The sequence below is a fragment of the Dendropsophus ebraccatus genome, chromosome 4, assembly GCF_027789765.1.
Source record: "Dendropsophus ebraccatus isolate aDenEbr1 chromosome 4, aDenEbr1.pat, whole genome shotgun sequence".
NCBI classification, from domain to species: domain Eukaryota; kingdom Metazoa; phylum Chordata; class Amphibia; order Anura; family Hylidae; genus Dendropsophus; species Dendropsophus ebraccatus.
The window spans coordinates 143,742,710-143,763,965 of NC_091457.1; the positions used below are offsets into that span (position 1 = coordinate 143,742,710).

The window sequence follows — 21,256 nt, forward strand, 5'->3', positions numbered from 1 at the left end:
TGGCGGAATGTTTTATAGGACATTCCATTTGGCGGAATGTTTCTCAGGACATTTTATTTGGCGGAATGTTTCTCAGGACATTCCATTTGGCGGAATGTTTTATAGGACATTCCATTTGGCGGAATGTTTTATAGGACATTCCATTTGGCGGAATGTTTCTCAGGACATTCCATTTGGCGGAATGTTTCTCAGGACATTCCATTTGGCGGAATGTTTCTTAGACTGTTCTATTTGGCAGAATGTTTCTTAGGCCATTCAATGTGGCGGAATGTTTCTTAGGACATTCCATTGAGCGGAATGTTTCTTAGGGCATTCCATGTGGCGGAATGTTTCTTAAGCCATTCCATTAGGCGGACAGTTTCTAAGGACATTCCATGTGGCGGAATGTTTCTAAGGACATTCCATGTGTCGGAATATTTCTTAGGACATTCCATTTGGCGGAATGTTTTTAAGGACATTCCGTGTAGCGGAATGTTTCTTTGGACATTCCATGTGTCGGAATGTTTCTTAGGACATTCCATTTGGCGGAATGTTTTTTAGGCCATTCCATTTGGCGGAATGTTTTTTAGGGCATTCCATTTGGCGGAATGTTTCTTAAAGGCATTCCATGTGGCGGAATGTTTCTTAAAGGCAATCCATTTGGTAGAATGTTTCTTAAAACATTCCATTTGGCGGAATGTTTCTCAGCACATTCCATTTGGCGGAATGTTTTATAGGACATTCCATTTGGTGGAATGTTTCTCAGCACATTCCATTTGGCGGAATGTTTTATAGGACATTCCATTTGGCGGAATGTTTCTCAGGACATTCCATTTGGCGGAACGTTTCTTAGGACATTCTATTTGGCGGAACGTTTCTTAGGACATTCCATATGGCGGAATGTTTCTTAGGACATTCCATTTGGCGGAATGTTTCTTAGGACATTCCATTTGGCGGAATGTTTCTTAGACTGTTCTATTTGGCAGAATGTTTCTTAGGCCATTCAATGTGGCGGAATGTTTCTTAGGACATTCCATTGAGCGGAATGTTTCTTAGGGCATTCCATGTGGCGGAATGTTTCTTAAGCCATTCCATTAGGCAGACAGTTTCTTAGGACATTCCATGTGGCGGAATGTTTCTAAGGACATTCCATGTGTCGGAATGTTTCTTAGGACATTCCATTTGGCGGAATGTTTTTTAGGACATTCCATTTGGCGGAATGTTTTTTAGGGCATTCCATTTGGTGGAACGTTTCTTAGGACATTTGGCGGAACGTTTCTTAGGACATTCCATTTGGCGGAATGTTTCCCAGCACATTCCATTTGGCGGAATGTTTTATAGGACATTCCATTTGGCGGAATGTTTCTCAGGACATTCCATTTGGCGGAATGTTTCTCAGGACATTCCATTTGGCGGAATGTTTTGTAGGACATTCCATTTGGCGGAATGTTTCTCAGGACATTCCATTTGGCGGAATGTTTCTGAGGACATTCCATTTGGCGGAATGTTTCTTAGACTGTTCTATTTGGCAGAATGTTTCTTAGGCCATTCAATGTGGCGGAATGTTTCTTAGGACATTCCATTGAGTGGAATGTTTCTTAGGGCATTCCATGTGGCGGAATGTTTCTTAAGCCATTCCTTTAGGCGGACAGTTTCTTAGGACATTCCACGTGGCGGAATGTTTCTCAGGACATTCCATGTGTCGGAATGTTTCTTAGGACATTCCATTTGGCGGAATGTTTTTTAGGACATTCCATTTGGCGGAATGTTTCTTGGGGCATTCCATTTGGCGGAATGTTTCTTAGGCCATTCCATTTGGCGAAATGTTTCTTAAAGGCATTCCATTTGGTAGAATGTTTCTTAGAACATTCCATTTGGCGGAATGTTTCTCAGGCCATTCCATTTGGCGGAATGTTTCTCAGGACATTCCATTTTGCGGAACGTTTCTTAGGACATTCCATATGGCGGAATGTTTCTTAGGACATTCCATTTGGTGGAATGTTTCTTAAGGCATTCCATGTTTCGGAATGTTTCTTAGGACATTTGATTTGGCGGAATGTTTCTTAGATTATTGTAGTTGGCAGAATGTTTCTTGAGCCATTCAATGTGGCAGAATGTTTCTTTGACCATTCCATTTGGCGGAATTTTTCTTACGACATTCCATGTGGCGGAATGTTTCTTTGGGCCCTCCATTTGGTGGAATGTTTCTTAGGACACTCCATTTGGCGGAATGATTCTAAGGATATTCCATGTGTCGGAATGTTTCTCAGGACGTTTCATGTGTCGGAATGTTTCTTAGGACATTCCATGTGTCGGAATGTTTCTTAGGATATTCCATTTGGCGGAATGTTTTTTAGGCCATTCCATTTGGTGGAATGTTTTTTAGGGCATTCCATTTGGCGGAATGTTTCTTAAAGGCATTCCATGTGGCGGAATGTTTCTTAAAGGCAATCCATTTGGTAGAATGTTTCTTAAAACATTCCATTTGGCAGAATGTTTCTCAGCACATTTTATTTGGCGGAATGTTTCTCAGCACATTCCATTTGGCGGAATGTTTTATAGGACATTCCATTTGGCGGAATGTTTCTCAGCACATTCCATTTGGCGGAATGTTTTATAGGACATTCCATTTGGCGGAATGTTTCTCAGGACATTCCATTTGGCGGAACGTTTCTTAGGACATTCTATTTGGCGGAACGTTTCTTAGGACATTCCATATGGCGGAATGTTTCTTAGGACATTCCATTTGGCGGAATGTTTCTTAGGACATTCCATTTGGCGGAATGTTTCTTAGACTGTTCTATTTGGCAGAATGTTTCTTAGGCCATTCAATGTGGCGGAATGTTTCTTAGGACATTCCATTGAGCGGAATGTTTCTTAGGGCATTCCATGTGGCGGAATGTTTCTTAAGCCATTCCATTAGGCGGACAGTTTCTTAGGACATTCCATTTGGCGGAATGTTTTTTAGGCCATTCCATTTGGCGGAATGTTTTTTAGGGCATTCCATTTGGCGGAACGTTTCTTAGGACATTCTATTTGGCGGAACGTTTCTTAGGACATTCCATTTGGCGGAATGTTTCCCAGCACATTCTATTTGGCGGAATGTTTTATAGGACATTCCATTTGGCGGAATGTTTCTCAGGACATTCCATTTGGCGGAATGTTTCTCAGGACATTCCATTTGGCGGAATGTTTTATAGGACATTCCATTTGGCGGAATGTTTCTCAGGAAATTCTATTTGGCGGAATGTTTCTCAGGACATTCCATTTGGCGGAATGTTTTATAGGACATTCCATTTGGCGGAATGTTTCTCAGGACATTCCATTTGGCGGAATGTTTCTGAGGACATTCCATTTGGCGGAATGTTTCTTAGACTGTTCTATTTGGCAGAATGTTTCTTAGGCCATTCAATGTGGCGGAATGTTTCTTAGGACATTCCATTGAGCGGAATGTTTCTTAGGGCATTCCATGTGGCGGAATGTTTCTTAAGCCATTCCATTAGGCGGACAGTTTCTTAGGACATTCCATGTGTCGGAATGTTTCTTAGGACATTCGATTTGGCGGAATGTTTTTTAGGACATTCCATGTGGCGGAATGTTTCTTAGGACATTCCATTTGGCGGAATGTTTCTTAGGCCATTCCATTTGGCGGAATGTTTCTTAAAGGCATTCCATTTGGTAGAATGTTTTAGAACATTCCATTTGGCGGAATGTTTTATAGGACATTCCATTTGGCGGAATGTTTCCCAGCACATTCCATTTGGCGGAATGTTTTATAGGACATTCCATTTGGCGGAATGTTTCTCAGGACATTCCATTTGGCGGAATGTTTCTCAGGACATTCTATATGGCGGAACATTTCTTAGATTATTGTAGTTGGCAGAATGTTTCTTGAGCCATTCAATGTGGCAGAATGTTTCTTTGACCATTCCATTTGGCGGAATTTTTCTTACGACATTCCATGTGGCGGAATGTTTCTTTGGGCACTCCATTCGGTGGAATGTTTCTTAGGACACTCCATTTGGCGGAATGATTCTAAGGACATTCCATGTAGCGGAATGTTTCTAAGGATATTCCATGTGGCGGAATGTTTCTCAGGACGTTCCATGTGTCGGAATGTTTCTTAGGACATTCCATTTGGTGGAATGTTTTTTAGGCCATTCCATTTGGCGGAATGTTTTTAGGGCATTCCATTTGGTGGAATGTTTCTTAAAGGCATTCCATGTGGCGGAATGTTTCTTAAAGGCAATCCATTTGGTAGAATGTTTCTTAAAACATTCCATTTGGCGGAATGTTTCTCAGCACATTCCATTTGGCGGAATGTTTCTCAGCACATTCCATTTGGCGGAATGTTTTATAGGACATTCCATTTGGCGGAACGTTTCTTAGGACATTCTATTTGGCGGAACGTTTCTTAGGACATTCCATATGGCGGAATGTTTCTTAGGACATTCCATTTGGCGGAATGTTTCTTAGGACATTCCATTTGGCGGAATGTTTCTTAGACTGTTCTATTTGGCAGAATGTTTCTTAGGCCATTCAATGTGGCGCAATGTTTCTTAGGACATTCCATTGAGCGGAATGTTTCTTAGGGCATTCCATGTGGCGGAATGTTTCTTAAGCCATTCCATTAGGCGGAAAGTTTCTTAGGACATTCCATGTGGCGGAATGTTTCTTAGGACATTCCATTGAGCGGAATGTTTCTTAGGGCATTCCATGTGGCGGAATGTTTCTTAAGCCATTCCATTAGGCGGAAAGTTTCTTAGGACATTCCATGTGGCGGAATGTTTCTTAGGACATTCCATTGAGCGGAATGTTTCTTAGGGCATTCCATGTGGCGGAATGTTTCTTAGGACATTCCTGTGTCGGAATGTTTCTTAGGACATTCCATTTGGCGGAATGTTTTTTAGGCCATTCTATTTGGCGGAATGTTTTTTAGGGCATTCCATTTGGCGGAATGTTTCTTAAAGGCATTCCATGTGGCGGAATGTTTCTTAAAGGCAATCCATTTGGTAGAATGTTTCTTAAAACATTCCATTTGGCGGAATGTTTCTCAGCACATTCCATTTGGCGGAATGTTTCTCAGCACATTCCATTTGGCGGAATGTTTTATAGGACATTCCATTTGGCGGAATGTTTCTCAGCACATTCCATTTGGCGGAATGTTTTATAGGACATTCCATTTGGCGGAATGTTTCTCAGGACATTCCATTTGGCGGAACGTTTCTTAGGACATTCCATTTGGCGGAATGTTTTTTAGGCCATTCTATTTGGCGGAATGTTTTTTAGGGCATTCCATGTGGCGGAATGTTTCTTAAGCCATTCCATTAGGCGGACAGTTTCTTAGGACATCCCATGTGGCGGAATGTTTCTAAGGACATTCCATGTTTTGGAATGTTTCTTAGGACATTCCATTTGGCGGAATGTTTTTTAGGACATTCCATGTAGCGGAATGTTTCTTTGGACATTCCATGTGTCGGAATGTTTCTTAGGACATTCCATTTGGCGGAATGTTTTTTAGGCCATTCCATTTGGCGGAATGTTTTTAGGGCATTCCATTTGGCGGAACGTTTCTTAGGACATTCTATTTGGCGGAACGTTTCTTAGGACATTCCATTTGGCGGAATGTTTCCCAGCACATTCCATTTGGCGGAATGTTTTATAGGACATTCCATTTGGCGGAATGTTTCTCAGGACATTCCATTTGGCGGAATGTTTCTCAGGACATTCCATTTGGCGGAATGTTTTGTAGGACATTCCATTTGGCGGAATGTTTCTCAGGACATTCCATTTGGCGGAATGTTTCTGAGGACATTCCATTTGGCGGAATGTTTCTTAGACTGTTCTATTTGGCAGAATGTTTCTTAGGCCATTCAATGTGGCGGAATGTTTCTTAGGACATTCCATTGAGCGGAATGTTTCTTAGGGCATTCCATGTGGCAGAATGTTTCTTAAGCCATTCCATTAGGCGGACAGTTTCTTAGGACATTCCATTTGGCGGAATGTTTTTTAGGACATTCCATTTGGCAGAATGTTTCTTGGGGCATTCCATTTGGCGGAATGTTTCTTAGGCCATTCCATTTGGCGAAATGTTTCTTAAAGGCATTCCATTTGGTAGAATGTTTCTTAGAACATTCCATTTGGCGGAATGTTTCTCAGCACATTCCATTTGGCGGAATGTTTCTCAGGACATTCCATTTTGCGGATTGTTTTATAGGACATTCCATTTGGCGGAATGTTTCTCAGGACATTCCATTTGGCGGAATGTTTCTCAGGACATTCCATTTTGCGGAACGTTTCTTAGGACATTCTATTTGGCGGAACGTTTCTTAGGACATTCCATATGGCGGAATGTTTCTTATGACATTCCATTTGGTGGAATGTTTCTTAAGGCATTCCATGTTTCGGAATGTTTCTTAGGACATTCGATTTGGCGGAATGTTTCTTAGATTATTGTAGTTGGCAGAATGTTTCTTGAGCCATGCAATGTGGCAGAATGTTTCTTTGACCATTCCATTTGGCGGAATTTTTCCTACGACATTCCATGTGGCGGAATGTTTCTTAGAACATTCCATTTGGCGGAATGTTTCTCAGCACATTCCATTTGGCGGAATATTTCTCAGCACATTCCATTTGGCGGAATGTTTTATAGGACATTCCATTTGGCGGAATGTTTCTCAGGACATTCCATTTGGCGGAATGTTTTATAGGACATTCCATTTGGTGGAATGTTTCTCAGGACATTCCATTTGGCGGAACGTTTCTTAGGACATTCTATTTGGCGGAACGTTTCTTAGGACATTCCATGTGTCGGAATGTTTCTTAGGATATTCCATTTGGCGGAATGTTTTTTAGGACATTCCATGTGGCGGAATGTTTCTTTGGACATTCCATGTGTCGGAATGTTTCTTAGGACATTCCATTTGGCGGAATGTTTTTTAGGCCATTCCATTTGGCGGAATGTTTTTTAGGGCATTCCATTTGGCGGAATGTTTCTTAAAGGCATTCCATGTGGCGGAATGTTTCTTAAAGGCAATCCATTTGGTAGAATGTTTCTTAGAACATTCCATTTGGCGGAATGTTTCTCAGCACATTCCATTTGGCGGAATGTTTTATAGGACATTCCATTTGGTGGAATGTTTCTCAGGACATTCCATTTGGCGGAACGTTTCTTAGGACATTCTATTTGGCGGAACGTTTCTTAGGACATTCCATATGGCGGAATGTTTCTTAGGACATTCCATTTGGCGGAATGTTTCTTAGGACATTCCATTTGGCGGAATGTTTCTTAGACTGTTCTATTTGGCAGAATGTTTCTTAGGCCATTCAATGTGGTGGAATGTTTCTTAGGACATTCCATTGAGCGGAATGTTTCTTAGGGCATTCCATGTGGCGGAATGTTTCTTAAGCCATTCCATTAGGCGGAAAGTTTCTTAGGACATTCCATGTGGCGGAATGTTTCTTAGGACATTCCATGTGTCGGAATGTTTCTTAGGACATTCCATTTGGCGGAATGTTTTTTAGGCCATTCTATTTGGCGGAATGTTTTTTAGGGTATTCCATTTGGCGGAATGTTTCTTAAAGGCATTCCATGTGGCGGAATGTTTCTTAAAGGCAATCCATTTGGTAGAATGTTTCTTAAAACATTCCATTTGGCGGAATGTTTCTTAAAGGCAATCCATTTGGTAGAATGTTTCTTAGAACATTCCATTTGGCGGAATGTTTCTCAGCACATTCCATTTGGCGGAATGTTTCTCAGCACATTCCATTTGGCGGAATGTTTTATAGGACATTCCATTTGGCGGAATGTTTCTCAGGACATTCCATTTGGCGGAATGTTTTATAGGACATTCCATTTGGTGGAATGTTTCTCAGGACATTCCATTTGGCGGAACGTTTCTTAGGACATTCTATTTGGCGGAAGGTTTCTTAGGACATTCCATATGGCGGAATGTTTCCTAGGACATTCCATTTGGCGGAATGTTTCTTAGGACATTCCATTTGGAGGAATGTTTCTTAGACTGTTCTATTTGGCAGAATGTTTCTTAGGCCATTCAATGTGGCGGAATGTTGCTTAGGACATTCCATGTGACGGAATGTTTCTTAAGCCATTCCATTAGGCGGACAGTTTCTTAGGACATTCCATGTGGCGGAATGTTTTTAAGGACATTCCATGTGTCGGAATGTTTCTTAGGATATTCCATTTGGCGGAATGTTTTTTAGGACATTCCATGTGGCGGAATGTTTCTTTGGACATTCCATGTGTCGGAATGTTTCTTAGGACATTCCATTTGGCGGAATGTTTTTTAGGCCATTCCATTTGGCGGAATGTTTTTTAGGGCATTCCATTTGGCGGAATGTTTCTTAAAGGCATTCCATGTGGCGGAATGTTTCTTAAAGGCAATCCATTTGGTAGAATGTTTCTTAGAACATTCCATTTGGCGGAATGTTTCTCAGCACATTCCATTTGGCGGAATGTTTCTCAGCACATTCCATTTGGCGGAATGTTTTATAGGACATTCCATTTGGCGGAATGTTTCTCAGGACATTCCATTTTGCGGAACGTTTCTTAGGACATTCTATTTGGCGGAACGTTTCTTAGGACATTCCATATAGCGGAATGTTTCTTAGGACATTCCATTTGGTGGAATGTTTCTTAAGGCATTCCATGTTTCGGAATGTTTCTTAGGACATTCGATTTGGTGGAATGTTTCTTAGATTATTGTAGTTGGCAGAATGTTTCTTGAGCCATTCAATGTGGCAGAATGTTTCTTTGACCATTCCATTTGGCAGAATTTTTCTTATGACATTCCATGTGGCGGAATGTTTCTTTGGGCACTCCATTTGGTGGAATGTTTCTTAGGACACTCCATTTGGCGGAATGATTCTAAGGACATTCCATGTAGCGGAATGTTTCTAAGGATATTCCATGTGGCGGAATGTTTCTCAGGACGTTCCATGTGTCGGAATGTTTCTTAGGACATTCCATGTGTCGGAATGTTTCTTAGGACATTCCATTTGGCGGAATGTTTTTTAGGCCATTCCATTTGGCGGAATGTTTTTTAGGGCATTCCATTTGGCGGAATGTTTCTTAAAGGCATTCCATGTGGCGGAATGTTTCTTAACCCTTCGAGGACCAGGCCCAAAATGACCCAGTGGACCGCGCAAATTTTCATCTTAGTGCTTTCGTTTTTCCCTCCTCCCCTTCTAAGAGCTCTAGCACTCTCAGTTTTCTATCTACAAGCCATGTAAGTGCTTGTTTTTTACAGGAATAGTTGTACGTTGTAATGGCGTCATTCATTTTACCATAACATGTATGATGGAATTCCAAATATATTATTTATGAAGATATAAATAGGTGAAATCGTAAGAAAGAATGCAATATGGTAACGTTTGGGGGGGTTCCTGTGTCTACGTAATGCACTATATGGTAACAGCGACATGACAATATTATTCTATAGGTCAGTCCGAACACAACCATATGCAGGTTACACAGATTCTCTAATGTTATATATATTTTTTTTTATGAAATCCTTTTTTTTTGGCAATTAAATATTAATAAAATGGGCCTATTGTGACGCTTATAACGGTTTTATTTTTTCACCTATGGGGCTGTATGGGGTGTCATTTTTTCCGCCATGATCTCTAGTTTTTATTAATACGATATTTGTGAAGATCGGACGTTTTGATCACTTTTTATTAATTTTTTTTAAATATATAATGTAACATAAAATCGGTAATCTGCGCACTTTTTCCCCTCTTTTCGTGTACGCCGTTTACCGGTCGCAATGACGCTTGTTATATTTTAATAGATTGGACAATTACGCACGCTATGGTATATTATATCTTTATCTATTTATTCATTTTTATATGTTTTATTTATATAATGGGAAAGAGGGGTGATTTAGACTTTTATTGGGGGAGGGGTTTCGGGGTAGTGTGTTAGTGTTTTGAACTTTTTTTTTATACACTTTTGAAGTCCCTTTGGGGGACTTCTACATACACTACTTTGATTTCTACACTGATGAATGCTATGCCATAGGCATAGCATTGATTAGTGTTATCGGCGATCTGCTCATTGAGCCTGCCTGTGCAGGCTTAGTGTAGCAAATCGCTGATCGGACCGCACGGAGGCAGGTAAGAGACCTCCGGCAGTCCGTTTCAACGATCGGGACCCCCGCAGTCACACTGCGGGGGTCCCGATCGGTAAGTGAAAGGGGACTCCCCCTGTCACTTACACTTAAACGCCGCGGTCGCGCCGTGATCGCGGCGTTTAAGGGGTTAATGACACACGGCAGCGCGATCGCTGCAGCGTCTCATTACCGGTGAGGTCCCGGCTGCTCACTGCAGCCGGCCCCCACCTCCTATGAAGCGCGCTCCGCTCCGAAGCGCGCTTCATAGCGGGAATAACACCCATGACGTAAGGTTACGTCATGGGTCGTCTGGGGACAGACTTCCATGACGTAACCCTACGTCCAGGGTCGTCTAGGGGTTAAAGGCAATCCATTTGGTAGAATGTTTCTTAAAAGATTCCATTTGGCGGAATGTTTCTCAGCACATTCCATTTGGCGGAATGTTTCTCAGCACATTCCATTTGGCGGAATGTTTTATAGGACATTCCATTTGGCGGAATGTTTCTCAGGACATTGCATTTGGCGGAACGTTTCTTAGGACATTCTATTTGGCGGAACGTTTCTTAGGACATTCCATATGGCGGAATGTTAATTAGGACATTCCATTTGGCGGAATGTTTCTTAGGACATTCCATTTGGCGGAATGTTTCTTAGACTGTTCTATTTGGCAGAATGTTTCTTAGGCCATTCAATGTGGCAGAATGTTTCTTAGGCCATTCAATGTGGCGGAATGTTTCTTAGGGTATTCCATGTGGCGGAATGTTTCTTAAGCCATTCCATTAGGCGGACAGTTTCTTAGGACATTCCATGTGGCGGAATGTTTCTAAGGACATTTCATGTGTCGGAATGTTTCTTAGGACATTCCATTTGGCGGAATGTTTCTTAGGACATTCCATGTGGCAGGATGTTTCTTTGGACATTCCATGTGTCGGAATGTTTCTTAGGACATTCCATTTGGCGGAATGTTTTTTAGGCCATTCCATTTGGCGGAATGTTTTTTAGGGCATTCCATTTGGCGGAATGTTTCTTAAAGGCATTCCACGTGGCGGAATGTTTCTTAAAGGCAATCCATTTGGTAGAATGTTTCTTAGAACATTCCATTTGGCGGAATGTTTCTCAGCACATTTGGCGGAATGTTTCTCAGCACATTCCATTTGGCGGAATGTTTTATAGGACATTCCATTTGGCGGAATGTTTCTCAGGACATTCCATTTGGCGGAACGTTTCTTAGGACATTCTATTTGGCGGAACTTTTTTTGGGACATTCCATATGGCGGAATGTTTCTTAGGACATTCCATTTGGCGGAATGTTTCTTAAAGGCATTCCATGTGGCGGAATGTTTCTTAAAGGCAATCCATTTGGTAGAATGTTTTGTAGAACATTCCATTTGGCGGAATGTTTCTCAGCACATTCCATTTGGCAGAATGTTTTATAGGACATTCCATTTGGCGGAATGTTTCTCAGGACATTCCATTTGGCGGAACGTTTCTTAGGACATTCTATTTGGCGGAACGTTTCTTAGGACATTCCATATGGCGGAATGTTTCTTAGGACATTCCATTTGGCGGAATTTTTCTTAGGACATTCCATTTGGCGGAATGTTTCTTAGACTGTTTTATTTGGCAGAATGTTTCTTAGGCCATTCAATGTGGCGGAATGTTTCTTTGACCATTCCATTTGGCGGATTTTTTCTTACGACATTCCATGTGGCGGAATGTTTCTTTGAGCACTCCATTTGGCGGAATGTTTCTTAGGACACTCCATTTGGCGGAATGTTTCTCAGGACATTCCATTTGGCGGAACGTTTCTTAGGACATTCTATTTGGCGGAATGTTTCTTAGGACATTCCGTTTGGCGGAATGTTTCTTAGACTCTTCTATTCGGCAGAATGTTTCTTAGGCCATTCAATGTGGCGATTTGTTTCTTTGACCATTCCATTTGATGGAATTTTTCTTACGACATTCCATGTGGCGGAATGTTTCTTTGGGCACTCCATTTGGCGGAATGTTTTTAAGGACATTCCATTGAGCGGAATGTTTCTTAGGACATTACATTTGGCGGAATGTTTCTTAGGACATTCCATTTGGCGGAATGTTTCTCAGCACATTCCATTTGGTGGAAAGTTTCTCAGCACATTCCATTTGGCGGAATGTTTCTCAGGACATTCCATTTGGCGGAACGTTTCTTAGGACATTCTATTTGGCGGAACGTTTCTTAGGACATTCCATATGGCGGAATGTTTCTTAGGACATTCCATATGGCGGAATGTTTCTTAGGCCATTCAATGTGGCGGAATGTTTTTTTTGACCCTTCCATGTGGCGGATTTTTTCTTACGACATTCCATGTGGCGGAATGTTTCTTTGAGCACTCCATTTGGCGGAATGTTTCTTAGGACACTCCATTTGGCGGAATGTTTCTCAGGACATTCCATTTGGCGGAACGTTTCTTAGGACATTCTATTTGGCGGAATGTTTCTTAGGACATTCCGTTTGCTGGAATGTTTCTTAGACTCTTCTATTCGGCAGAATGTTTCTTAGGCCATTCAATGTGGCGATTTGTTTCTTTGACCATTCCATTTGATGGAGTTTTTCTTACGACATTCCATGTGGCGGAATGTTTCTTTGGGCACTCCATTTGGCGGAATGTTTTTTAGGACACTCCATTTGGCGGAATGTTTCTTAGGACATTCCATTGAGCGGAATGTTTCTTAGGACATTACATTTGGCGGAATGTTTCTTAGGACATTCCATTTGCCGAAATGTTTCTTAGGGCATTCCATGTGGCGGAATGTTTCTTAAGCCATTCCATTCAGCAGACAGTTTCTTAGGACATTCCATGTGGCGGAATGTTTCTAAGGACATTCCATGTGGCGGAATGTTTCTAAGGACATTACATGTGGCGGAATGTTTCTAAGAACATTCCTTGTGGCGGAATGTTTCTCAGGACAATCCATGTGTCGTAATGTTTCTTAGGACATTCCATGTGTCGAAATGTTTCTTAGGACATTCCATTGAGCGGAATGTTTCTTAGGACATTCCATTTGGTGGAATGTTTCTTAGGGCATTCTATTTGCCGGAATATTTCTTAGGACATTCCATGTGGCGGAATGTTTCTTAGGACATTCCATTTGGCGGAATGTTTCTTAGGGCATTCCATTTGGCGGAATGTTTCTTTGGGCACTCCATTTGACGGAATGTTTTTTGGGACACTCCATTTGGTGGAATGTTTCTTAGGACATTCCATGTGGCAGAATGTTTCTTAGGCCATTCCATGTGGCGGAATGTTTCTTAGGACATTCCATTGAGCAGAATGTTTCTTAGGACATTCCATTTGGCGGAATGTTTCTTAGGACATTCCATTTGGCGGAATGTTTCTTTGGGCATTCCATGTGGCGGAATGTTACTTAAGCCATTCCATTAGGTGGACAGTTTCTTAGGACATTCCATGTGGCGGAATGTTTCTAAGGACATTCCATGTGGCGGAATGTTTCTTAGGCCATTCCATTTGGCGAAATGTTTCTTAAAGTCATTCCATTTGGTAGAATGTTTCTTAGAACATTCCATTTGGCGGAATGTTACTCAGCACATTCCATTTGGCGGAATGTTTCTCAGGACATTCTATTTGGCAGAACGTTTCTAAGGACATTCTATTTGGCGGAACGTTTTTTAGAACATTCCATATGGCGGAATGTTTCTTAAGACATTCCATTTGGCAGAATGTTTCTTAGAGCATTCAATGTGTCGGAATGTTTCTTAGGACATTCCATTTGGCGGAATGTTTCTTAGGACATTCCATGTGGAGGAATGTTTCTTTGGACATTCCATTTGGCGGAATGTTTCTTAGGATATTCCATTTGGTGGAATGTTTCTTAGGACCATACATTTGGCGGAATGTTTTTTTAGGACATTCCAATTGGCAGAATGTTTCTTACTAAAAATTTCCATGTGGTGGAACGTTTTTATAGGACATTCTATTTGGCGGAACTTTTTTTAGGACATTCTATTTGGCGGAACGTTTCTTAGGATATTCCATATGGCGGAATGTTTCTTAGAACATTGCATTTGGCAGAATGTTTCTTACTAAAAACATTCCATGTGGCGGATTGTTTCTTAGGACATTCCATTTGGCGGAACGTTTTTTTAGGACATTCTATTTGGAGGAACGTTTCTTAGGACATTCCATTTGGCAGGATGTTTCTTAGGCCATTTAATGTGGCGGAATGTTTCTTTGACCATTCCATTTGGCGGATTTTTTCTTACGACATTCCATGTGGCGGAATGTTTCTTTGGGCACTCCATTTGGCGGAATGTTTCTTAGGACACTCCATTTGGCGGAATGTTTCTTAGGACATTCCATGTGGCAGAATGTTTCTTAGGCCATTCCATGTGGCGGAATGTTTGTTAGGACATTCCATTGAGCGGAATGTTTTTTAGGCCATTCCATTTGGCGGAATGTTTTTTAGGGCATTCCATTTGGCGTAATGTTTCTTAAAGGCATTCCATAAGGCGGAATGTTTCTTAAAGGCAATCCATTTGGTAGAATGTTTCTTAGAACATTCCATTTGGCGGAATGTTTCTCAGCACATTCCATTTGGCGGAATGTTTCTCAGCACATTCCATTTGGCGGAATGTTTCTCAGGACATTCCATTTGGCGGAATGTTTCTCAGGACATTCCATTTGGCGGAACGTTTCTTAGGACATTCTATTTGGCGGAACGTTTCTTAGGACATTCCATATGGCGGAATGTTTCTTAGGACATTCCATTTGGCGGAATGTTTCTTAGGACATTCCATTGAGCGGAATGTTTCTTAGGACATTCCGTTGAGTGGAATGTTTCTTAGGACATTCCATTTGGCGGAATGTTTCTTAGGCCATTGCATTTGGTGAAAAGTTTCTTAGGACATCCCATTCGGCAGACGGTTTGTTAGGACATTCCATTTGGCGGAATGTTTCTTAGGGCATTCCATTTGGCGGAATGTTTCTTAGGCCATTCCATTTCGCGGAATGTTTCCTAGGGCATTCCGTTTGGCGGAATGTTTCTTAAAGACATTCCATTTGGTGGAATGTTTCTTAGAACATTCCATTTGGCGGAATGTTTCTCAGCACATTCCATTTGGCGAAATGTTTTTTAGGACATTCCGTTGAGCGGAATGTTTCTTAGGACATTCCATTTGGCGGAATGTTTCTTAGGCAATTGCATTTGGTGGAAAGTTTCTTAGGACATCCCATTCGGCAGACGGTTTGTTAGGACATTCCATGTGTCGGAATGTTTCTTGAGACATTCCATTTGCTGGAATGTTTCTCGGGACATTTCATTTGACGGAATGTTTATTAGGACATTCTATTTGGGGGAATGTTTCTTAAGGCATTCCATTTGGCGGAATTTTTTTTAGGACATTCCATTGAGCGGAATGTTTCTTAGGACATTCCATTTGTCAGAATGTTTCTTAGGACATTCCATTTGGCGGAATGTTTCTTAGGACATTCAATTTGGCAGAATGTTTCTCAGGATATTCCATTTGGCGGAATGTTTCATAGGACATTCCATTGAGCGGAATGTTTCTTAGGATATTCCATTTGGCGGAATTTTTTTTAGGAAATTCCATTTGGCGGAATGTTTCTCAGGACATTCCATTTGGCGGAAATGTTTCTTAGGAAATTCCATTTGGCGGAATGTTTCTGAGGACATTACATTTGGCGGAATGTTTCTTGGGACATTCCATGTGGCGGAATGTTTCTTAACCCATTTAATTTGGCGGAATGTTTCTTAGGACATTCCATTTGGCGGAATGTTTCTCAGGGCATTCCATTTGGCGCAATGTTTCTTAGCTTATTCAGTTTTGTGACATGTTTCTCAGGGCACTTCATTTGGCGGAATGTTCCTTAGGGCATTCCATGTGGTGGAATGTTTCTTAACCCATTCCATTTGGCGGAATGTTTCTCAGGGTATTCCATTTGGCGGAATGTTTTTTAGGGCATTTCATTTGGCGCAATGTTTCTTAGCTTATTCAGTTTTGTGACATGTTTCTCAGGGCACTTCATTTGGCGGAATGTTCCTTAGGGCATTCTATGTGGTGGAATGTTTCTTAGGACATTCCATGTGGCGGTATGTTTCTTAGGACATTCTATGTGGCGGAATGTTTCATAGGACAATCCATTTGGCGGAATGTTTTTTAGGCCATTCCATGTGGCGGAATGTTTCTTAGGACATTCCATGTGGGGGAATGTTTCTTGGGACATTCCATGTGGCGGAATGTTTCTTTGGACATTTCATTTGGCGGAATGTTTCTTAGGACATTTCATTTGGCGGAATGTTTCTTGGGACATTTCATTTGGCGGAATGTTTCTTAGGACATTTCATTTGGCGGAATGTTTCTTGGGACATTTCATTTGGCAGAATGTTTTTTTAGGAAATTCCATTTGGCGGAATGTTTTTTTTAGGACTTTCCATTTGGCAAAATGTTTCTTAGAACAGCACTTCTCAAACTTTTTCTAGTGGAGCCTCACCCAACAAACCAAGGCAATGCCTGGGCCTCACCAGACTGACCAAGAGGGTGCCTGGGCCTCACTATATGTGGTGAAGGTCCATTTAAAAGCTTAAACTAATGCCAGGGCTACCTTTCACCCATATCCCAAGCTCTATTCACTAATAAAGCAAGTACAAAATAAATTAATAATGTTGCTAAAATGGAGATTTTTGCAAACAGCAAAAGGACTGTGCAGATCATAGTTACTTTCGTGAAATCTGGCTCCACAGCTAGGTCTCACCATCAACTAGGGGGCGCCTCACCGGTGAGGCCCGCCTTACAGTTTGAGAAGCACTGCTCTAGGCCACTGCAGTTTGACACAGGGCTGCAAATTTAAAAGTTGTTTTTTAGGACAATTACTGCATCACCTGACGAACAGACTCCAGGAAAGATCTTGGATTAAAAGCAGCTTTCCGAAGGTACAAGTGGTTTGGGGGGGGGGGGGGGGGGACAGATTGTGGGTACAGAGTCGCTTTAACAGAAAAGTGTTGGTGGGAATGTTACTAGGGTTTGCCATGAGAGAGAAGCTAATTTTCTTCTTTGTATGGGAGAAAATTTCCTTCTGACTCCAGTCATCAAGGCACTGTCCCCTTATTCAGTCTATTTTATCTTTGACAAAAAGGCCACAAAAATATGATGTGGGAACATAGCCTGTACCTGTCTTTTCATTTTTCTATATAACATGCCATGTAGTGTTTTCAGATGCCAGGATATAATAAGTGTCATGATTTTTTGTTTTAATAAGGGCGGTAAGAGATTTTACTATCTTTTCACAGCTTCAGCCTCAATAATCCGATTGGCTGTGGAAATAAAGTCAACATTATGTTCATTTCAAAGGTAAGAACTAGAAAAATAAGGCATTGAACTGTTCAAATATAAGTTTGTGCTTCCTGGTGTCATGGGGTGACCCGCTGGAGGTAGTAGTTGGTGGTAGTTGGGAACCTGACCATGCGGGATCCCAGATTCTTCATTGCCCTTAGTCAAGGCACCAATAACTAGATCAATGCCAGGGTTCAGAAACAACGGGAGTTGTCCGTTTATTGATACAGTAAATGCTAATAGCAACAGTCTCTGGATGCAACCAGGAATAGGCAGAGTCAAATACATCTGAGGAGATGGGTGGTGTTGCAATAGGCCGTAATATGGTAGTGACTCGGTAGTTAGGAAAGATCTTTACGGAGGATGGGAGTAGTAGTTCCCTTGAGAATGATGCTGGGTATAGTGATAAGGAGGAGGATAATTGCTGTTAGCGAAGAGACGAGTATAGAGACTTAGGAGGTGTACCCAGATCTTGAGGATAGGCGAGAATCCTGAGAATAAGCTGAGTCTGGACTGGACCCGAATACGTTTTGGAGATAACGGACTGAGGAATACCGAGCAGTGGCCTTCTACCTGAGGAGCAGCAAGGAAACACACCCTTCCCTCTTAAAGGTAGAGGGAGGACTGACTGACCCCAGCCAAAAGCTCGACGGCTATTGGGGTTGCTATGGCAGCTGGGGAAGTCACGTGATACTAGGCTGTCTGCATCACCACACCATGTGATCAACATATAAAAATCAATGTACATAACAAAATACTGAGAATACAAGGGGTGAATACTGAGGTAACATAAACCAAACCTTTGCAGTGGCCACTAACCTTTCCAGCACTATAATAAATATATATATGGGTATTGAGTGAAAGAACCTTTCGTGCTGGGACACTGCACTGGTAGTGTGGATAGACAGGCATAGTGCAATGTTTTTGCATACAACATACTTGGTGGATGTTGTAAGTAGAAGAATTCTCTAAAAATTATCTGTGCCTGTATTCATATTTATATCGTCAGGCCACACAAGCCGCCGCTGTGTTCCACAGAACGATTATCGGCTGTATTCGGCTGGTATCGGCCGTTACGGACGATAATCGTCCCGAGAAATAAAAGGCAACGATCAGCCGACATTGTTCATGTCGGCTGATCGTTGCAGTCGTTTGTTTTTCAACATGTTGAAAAACAAATGACTCATATAGCAGCGATCTGCTGCTGTTGCTCCGTGGAATAGGAGCGCCGGCAGCAGACGCTGCTATATGCTATGGGCTGCCCAGACGATCTAGCGATCACCCTCGCAGCCCCCCCCTCGCAGCTCCCCCGGACGCGTGGAATAGCGGTGGCAGTGAGCGGGGAACGAGGAACAAACGAGCGCTGCTCCTCCAGTCGGCCCATGGAATCGGGCCTTTACTCTTCTCCTGCAGATATGGTGCCCCAGAGTGTGTTCACTCTATGGTGGCCATAAACATGATTGCTCTTTCCCTACCTACCTAGACCCAGATACCATGAATAAGAACCAGGCAGGTTCAAAACGCATCATTGGTTTTAAGATTTGCAACAATAAAATATATGAATTTTAAGAGTGCTGAAGGAATTTGGTCTTTTTCTTCTGATATTATAAGTTGCCTATGAATGTTAAGTAAACAATTTGAATGATATATGGATGTAGCACCTTTGTACAGTATATAGCATAAAAACCTCAGAAGCAAAAGCCTAATCGGCATATATTATCTAAAGGGATAAGCTATCAACTTAACTGAAATGTTTTTTTCTTCCTTTTTGTAAAGGAACCTTAATCTGAACAATGCCTGTTCTGCCTTTCTGAGTCACTTATGCAGCATTGTGTGGGAAGTAAAATCCGCTGGTGAAGCAAACACAAGAGGTAACCGAAGTAATGGATTGTTACACTAAAATGAAAAATGCCATGAATGTTTGTTGGTATCTCAGCCGTTTCCTTATTGACCTTCTAACAGGGGCGTAGCTATAGCAAAAAACTGTATGGGGCCCCCCTCCCCTACTCACTATTCAATAATATATATATATATATATATATATATATATATATATATATATACACATACATACATACTTGGTGATGTGGCCAAATAAAAAATTCTCTTATGGCCAGAGGCAGAATCCTGCATGCAGCCGCGTGCAGCAGTGACTGGCAGAGGAGAAAGCCAATGTCTACTTGTTCTGGCCATCCACTGTATTTAACTATAACAGCCTATTAGGAGCCTCATGGTTATATACATAGGTGCAGGAGCAGACTACCTTTTGCTTAACCCCTTATTTACTGCAGTGTGTAAGTGACCCAGTGTTCTCTTACAGGCTGCAATACAAAAAAAGGGTTAATACAGAAGACAATTAGCTCTCTCCTTCACTACTCATGGATAACCCCTGACCTCTGCAAGAGAACAGAGGTCAGAGGTTAGAGTAGTGAGGGAGAGAGCTAATTGTCTTCTGTATTAACCCTTTTTTGTGTTGCAGCATGTAAGAGAACACTGGGTCACTTACACACTGCAGCACATAAGGGGTTAAGCAAAAGGACACAGGAGGCTCTTATCTTCCCCCTTGCCCCCTCCCTCTATGGGCCCCATAGCAACCGCCTTCCCTGCCTCTATGTTAGCTACGCCACCGCCTTTTAACCACAATGTAAGATCAATGGTTAATTTACTGACAAGGATATACCTCTTTCCACAGATGTCTTTGATATATTAAATAAGAGCCTGATCCACATTGAAGGCAGTGTAGAGGGCTTCATTTCCATCCTACTGGAATCACCAAATACCCAACCCGATAGAGAGGTCCTACGATACAAGCAGCAAGCGCTACTGATTGTTGCCTGTGTCGCTTACCTTATGGAAGACAGGTAAATTGTGATTGTAGTTCTGGGTTTTCCAATTTTATAGGTATTGCACTTTTTATCTTAAAGGGGAACTCCAGCGATCCCGTAAAATGCACAAAAAGCATATAGGTGCACTTACCGATCCCCCACCGATTGTTTGGCAACTTTCCCACTTGTCTATGCTGCTTCTAGCCCCTGATTGAAATATTTACTGGGAAACTACATCTCCCAGCATGCATTGTTGGGAGATGTGACCTCTGTCTGAGAAGGAAGGGGGAGGAGTTTGGGTACGGCTCATGTCATAACTACTGTACCTTTGTACCCATCCGTTGTATGATACTTTACTTTTGCCAATTATAAGTCCTCATTGTGTTTCACTACCCAAACACTGTAAGCTATATGAATATCTGGCTTGTAATTCTTGAATCTAAAATAAAACTTAAAGTGTCACCGTCATATTTTATTTATTTATTTTTTTGCAGAAATCAATAGTACAGGCTATTTTAAGAAACTTTGTGATTGGGTTTATCTGCATTCAAAAAGACTTTCCCCAGGCCCCCCCCTCCCTCCTCTCTCTTATTCACTGCTCATTATCAGGAAATCTCAACTCTTTTACATTAGTCGGGCCCTGTGTAAGCTATGGAGAGGGGAGGAGGGAGATTAGTCGCCAGCAGAGAGCAGAGAACAAAGGATTACACAGCGGGACGTGTGTGAAAGCCAGTATTCAGAGGTCAGAGAGGCCAGTGCTGACTTCAGAGGAGATAGCCCAGTGATGTAGCTGTAAATTAACTCTTTGTTGTCCTGTTTTGGTGCCTCATCTCACTCCACCCCTCTCCATAAGAGAACCATGAAGACAGGGGTGAGAGCTTTAAACTGCTTTTTCATGATAAAAATACATTTTTCGGCTAATAAACCCAATTACAGAGTTTCTTAAAATAGTCTGTACTATTGATTTCTGC

The 21,256-nt window shown here is 41.8% G+C and overlaps 1 protein-coding gene across 9 annotated transcripts in view; it reads left to right on the forward strand.

Annotated features, from left to right (window-relative positions):
* MEI1 (meiotic double-stranded break formation protein 1) overlaps positions 1-21,256 on the forward strand; it is a 110,755-nt gene that overhangs the window by 58,914 nt on the left and 30,585 nt on the right. For all 9 annotated transcript variants that reach the window (XM_069967290.1, XM_069967297.1, XM_069967298.1 and 6 more), the window contains exons 17-19: positions 17,418-17,478; positions 19,237-19,331; positions 20,153-20,321. In XM_069967290.1, coding sequence (XP_069823391.1) covers positions 17,418-17,478; positions 19,237-19,331; positions 20,153-20,321 — 325 coding nt within the window. The remainder of the gene's footprint in view (positions 1-17,417; positions 17,479-19,236; positions 19,332-20,152; positions 20,322-21,256) is intronic.